At 59.2% G+C, this 5,359-nt stretch overlaps 1 protein-coding gene across 2 annotated transcripts in view; it reads right to left on the bottom strand.

Moving 5' to 3' along the window:
• PHACTR3 (phosphatase and actin regulator 3) overlaps nt 1-5,359 on the bottom strand; it is a 104,661-nt gene that overhangs the window by 65,789 nt on the left and 33,513 nt on the right. The window contains exons 2-3 of one of the 2 annotated variants that reach the window (XM_006767245.2): nt 3,764-3,925; nt 50-124 (exon numbers count right to left, since the gene is read on the bottom strand). In XM_006767245.2, the coding sequence (XP_006767308.1) occupies nt 50-124; nt 3,764-3,920 (232 nt within the window). In that variant the 5' untranslated portion in view covers nt 3,921-3,925. The remainder of the gene's footprint in view (nt 1-49; nt 125-3,763; nt 3,926-5,359) is intronic. The other variant, XM_015566209.1, reaches the window with a different exon arrangement.

Here is a 5,359-nt window from a genome sequence, read left to right as displayed (position 1 = left end):
CACCCTGTCCCCCACTTACCCTGCCCCCACCTGCCCTGTCCCCACTTACCCTGCTCCACCATCTCGAGCAGCCCCTTCTTGATGAGCTCCTCCCGACCCTGCCGGCCGGCCTTCTTCTCCAGCGCTGCACAGACACAAACAGCCAGGTGAGTCGGGGCAGGGCCTCCAGAAGACACAGGGAGGCCCAGGAGGTGGGGTAAGAGGGCCTGGTCCCCTGGGCCCCCTGTTTGGGAACCCCAAGCTTTCTCACTGACCAGGCTGCCAAGTGTCGCACCTGAGAAGCAACACCTGGCATGACGCCCTTCTCTCAGCTGACCCCCACTGCCCACTCCGCCGTCCACCAAATGCTCCTAATGAACCGGCTGGGCCCTCTTCTCTCTGCCCCCATGCCCTGGGGCACTTCCCTGTGGTTCCTACTGTCAGTGAAACACTCCTTGACCACGCTCTGCTCACAGGCCGCCTCTGCTGCCCCAGAGCTTCCCTGTGCACCCAGCTTATGCTTCCAAAGAGCCCACCAGGCGACAGGGAGGAGGAGACCTGGCCGCCCTCCACAGACCCCAGCAAAGCTCTCAGCTCCTCCTTGGGAGAGCCCTTCCCACCTGCAGCCCCAGAACAGCACTCAGCAACTCGCCCACCTGCTCCCTTCTTTTCTCTAAGTGTCCAGAATACTATCGCCTACAGGTGCACCCAGTTTCCAAGTACAAACCTACGTAATTCTCGGGCCCTCTCTTTAAAAGACGCAGACAGAGCCGGCTGTGAAGCCTGGGCCACAGAGGGCCTGCGGTCGCCCGTGTGTGCAAGCCCTGCCCACGCCGGCTGCAGGGGACCAGAGCCGCCCACCTGTCGGAGCTTGAAGTCCAGCAGCGGTGGACAAACAGGTAGTGACAACAACGTTATTTAATTTGTTCGCAATTACTGACTGAGCACCTACTATGTGTCAGGTGCTAAACAAGTGTGTGTGGGGTGTCACTGGGGAGCAGAACCAACTCGGCCCCCCTTCAGAGAACAGCAGTGAAAATGAGGCTCCTCAATGGATTCACACTGAGAAAGCATTTCCTCAGCATCTGCTGTGTGCCAGGCACAGAGCACCACGGGCATGGCCTCTGCCTGAGCACCAGCGGTTTGGGAGGACAGAGGACCACCTCCCACCAGACCCAGAATGCATCCTGTTCCTGGGATCCCTAGATGCTTGGACAAATGGCCTGAAGGTGGGGAACGCCTGTTTGAAGGTGGGATCCTGCAGGGTTAAGCTGGAGCCCCTCCATGCCCTTGCAGGGAAACTCAGCATCCCGATGACCTCACAGGCCCCTCTCCCGCTGGCTGAGGGCCCATGGCATGAGTCCTTATAGCACACAGCTCACCTCTCCAATCCCACAGCTGTGGCCATCAAACCCAGAGTGTCAGGGGCTCCCCTGAGGTCACAGAGGTCACCTTGCTTTGGCTCCCTAGGCCTTCTACTGAAGCACGGACATGTCTTCCCCAACTCAGTGCCTTTGCATGGGCTGTTCCCACCACTACAATGCTTTTCCCTGCCTTCCTCAAGGGGACCAATGTCTCAGCTCAATGTCACCTCCTCACCTGGGTCTTCTCAGGCCACCCACCCCAGCAATGCCCACCCTGCCCACTTCCTCCCCAGCAGCTGGGCAGCCCCTGTGAGGCTCCACCAGAGTCCTGATGGCTCCCGGTCTGTGCCGGACATCAGGGGAAGCTCTAAGGGCACGCCTGGCTGACCAGCTGCTTTGTACCTGCACTCAGGTTCGCTGAATAATAGTGTCTGTTGCTTTCATTCTGGACAAGAAGAATTAGTCAATCAACTTTGTGGCTGGTTAAAAAAATTACCATGTAGGGGGGTGATGGGGGAAAAGGACACATATGTAATACCTTAATCAATAAATAAAATAAATAAATAAATAAATAAATAAAAATGATTATGTAGCCCTGGCTGGTTGCTCAGTGGTTAGAGCCTCACCCCCACACACCAAAGGGTCTAGGTTCGATTCCTGGTCAAGGGCACACACTGGGCTTCAGGTTTGATTCCAGGTCCTGGTCAGGGCACATGTGGGAGGCAGCCAATCGATATGGCTCTCTCACATCAATGCTTCTCTTTCTGCCTCTGTCTCTCCCTCTCTCCCTCCTTCCCTCCCTCCCTCCCTCTCTCCCTCCCTTTCTCCCTTCCAGTCTCTCTAAAAATCAATGGAAAAAATATCCTTGGGTGAGGATTAACAAAACCAATAATAATCTATACTAATAAAAGGGTAATATGCTAATTAGACTGGGAGAGCTTCCAGACGTCCTTCCGGACAAAGCCATGGTGGCAAGGCCAAGGAAGAGGCAGTTAGGGGCGATCAGGTCAGCAGGCGGGGGGGCAGTTGAGGGCGAGCAGGCTGGAAGGGGTGGCAGTGGCGGGAAAGCTGGCCAGCAGGGGGTGCAGTTTCCCCACCCCCATGCACAAATTTCATGCACCGGGCCAGTAGTCTATATTAATAAAAAGGTAATATGCTAATTAGACTGGGAGACTTTCCAGACGTCCTTCCAGACAAAGCCATGGTGGCAGGGCCGAGGCAAAGGTGTTAGGGGTGATCAGGCCAGTGGGGGGGGGGCAGTTGGGGCTGAGCAGGCTTCAAGGGGGGTAGTTGGGGCTGAGAAGACCAACAGGCAGGTGAGTAGGTAGGAGCCAGTGGTCCCGGATTGTGAGAGGGATATCCGACTGCTGATTTAGGCCGGATCCCTGTGGGTGGGATTGGGCCTAAATCAGCAGTCAGACATCCCCTGAGGGGTCCCAGATTGGAGAGGGTGCAGGCCGGGCTGAGGGACACCCTCCACCCCTGTGCATGAATTTCATGCACCGGGCCACTAGTAATAATAATAATGTTTACATAAAAAGTATAAAAAGGTGAGAGGACCAACTGCTACTATGAGCGGTCCCCCCACTGGCTTTGTCTCTGCCAGCCTCTGAGCCCTGGGAAGGAAATGGGGACCCTGAAACCACAGAGGCAAGTCCCCAAGGCCCAGAGCTGATTCCATATGAGCAACCCGCTCACTAATGGTTCTCAGCAGAGCTGAGAGGTGTGCCCAGCGAGGGCTGTGTGTGAGATGCTGTCTCCCTTGGGTTTGCTTCTCAAGGCCGACCGTCCCTTCACCAAGGATACGCTGTAGTCCAGGGGCCAGACTGAGCAGGGCCTCTGGGCTATTCCCAGCCCCCCACCCCCCACCCCCGAACTCCGGGCTGCCTGGCCTGCGAGCGTGTCCTCCCTCGGAGCCTGTCCTTCCCTAAGATGGGCAGGTCGCAGCAATAGCACTGGCCACAGGTGCTGAAGTCTGTACCCCTGCAGGGAGCCTCTTCAGGAAGAGCGCAGAGCTGAGGCCCACCCTCCAAATCTCCAGGGGGCTCCTGGGGACCCCGGGTCTAGCGTTGTCAAAGTGGGTTCTCGTGCAGGAGGGCCGGGTGCCTGTTCCTCAGGGGAGAGGGGTCAGCCAGGAGAGCGTGACAAGCCAGGGTCTCGGTGCAGCCTGGCCCTCCCTTTTCACAAGGTCCCGGGTGACGTGCGTGCCCCTTAGGGTCTGGGTGGTAAGAGGGTCATGGTGCTGACCTGTCCCAGCAGGTGGATGGGCCTGGAAGGCCCCCTGGAGGGAGTGACCCAGGGAGGCTGAGCAGCTCCTGGCTGTCAGAGGCCACGGGCAGCCCGCCCCATGTGGGGCTGGGGAGACAACATCGACCACAAAAAGCACAGCAACAATGACACCACCACGTTCCCCGGCTCACCGGACGTCGTCTGCTTCAGTTTTTCATTTTTCTTTTTCCTCCATTTCCAGGGTTTGAAGATCCTGCCCAGGGTGGCCAGCCTGCTGTTCCTCCTGGCGGGGGGTGTGCGAATCCCTGAGACCAGATATTCGGAGCGCGCTGGGGGCGTGGGGTCCATCTCATCTGTAAGACAACACCGAGGGGGCTCAGGGCTCACCAATCCCACGTGACTCCCTGAGAAGCCACTGCGATTCTGCAGAGCCGGGTGTGTCCCGGGTGGCCCGGGCCGGCCCTCAGGGGGCGTGTTTCATTTCCCTTCTGTGAGCCCCTCCCCTGCAGCCCTCCCACAGCCCGCTGGAAGCCCTAGCCGGGCTCTGCCTGCAGCACAGCAATCTGAAGACGGCGAGTTCCAAGGCAGAACCTTTTCTGCCCCAGGGCCTTTGCTTGTGCTGCGCCCTCCACCCAAGCCGCTCGCCCTGCCTCTGCTTCTATGCTCTGTGCCCTTCAGCTGCTCAGCTGAGCCTGGCTTCCTCAGGAAGTCTGTCTTCCTTCTGTCCCAGGTGAGGTCCAGCCCTGGCCCTTGCTCCTGAAGGGACCGGCGCGGCCACCAAGAAGCCACAACGATCTGGCGCCCCAACCTCTCCCGCCAGCTCTGCCGCGGCCCTGGCTCAGGCCTGGCCATGCTCCTCGTGGACAGCGGAGAATGACTAAGTCCAGGAGTGGACCGAGCCAAGCCACTGGCACGCTCAGCAGGGAGCAGAGAGACGGGCCAAGGAAGAGCACGGCGTTGCCGCCACACAGGAGACTGGTGGCCACCACATGCCCGTGGACAGGGTGCAGCTAGGTCATCGTCCCTCCTTCTGTGAACCGTGCACAGACGTGGGAAGATCAAGAAGAGGGTGTGAGCAGACACCTGCTGTGGCTCAGGGACAGTCTGGGCGGGGGGTAGACTGGGAGAGAGGACGGCTTGGGCTCCCCACAGGCTGTGTGGGAGGCGTATTTTTTTACAGATAGAACGGAAAACAAAACACGACTAAGGCAATGGTGGAAGGCGGACCTCTGAAGGCACAGTGCTGCCCGTTGGCTCACGCACCCGCCGATGGGCAGAGCCGAGCCGAGTTCAGGCGTCGCTGTGGCAGGACTGAGAAAGCAATGCCAAGCTGCCCCTAACGGTTAGGGCCTAACCCCTGCTGGGACGGGGCAGTGGCGAGGACCTGAGGCCCCTGCAGGCTCTCAGATTTAACCCCCCGGGTCACTTGGCCAAACGAGGCCGCCTGCAGCCAGAGGGGCAGGGACCCGTGATGGACCGTCACTGTCGGGCCCAGCGCAATGCCTCATGGGACAGGTATTGTACTCACACTGTGAGTCTATAGGGTAGACACTGTCATTACATCCACTTCACACACGAGCACGCTGAGGCTCAGAGAGGGAGCCATTGTGTCGACTCACAGAGCGAGGAACACTGAGGAGAGGTGTGCCCTCGGGCAGCCTGACCCCAGAGACGCCTCTCGGGCCTCTAAGCTGATCCTAGGGTGACTGCCTCAATGGATCACCCAGGGCGGGGTCGACGATGGGACACCAGCCAGGGCCGGCCAGGCCAACGGGGGCCAGGCCACG

Source organism: Myotis davidii, unplaced genomic scaffold (assembly GCF_000327345.1).
Source record: "Myotis davidii unplaced genomic scaffold, ASM32734v1 scaffold262, whole genome shotgun sequence".
NCBI classification, from domain to species: Eukaryota; Metazoa; Chordata; class Mammalia; order Chiroptera; family Vespertilionidae; genus Myotis; species Myotis davidii.
Note: the sequence above shows the minus strand (reverse complement) of the source record. Positions and strands in the feature narration are given on the sequence as shown.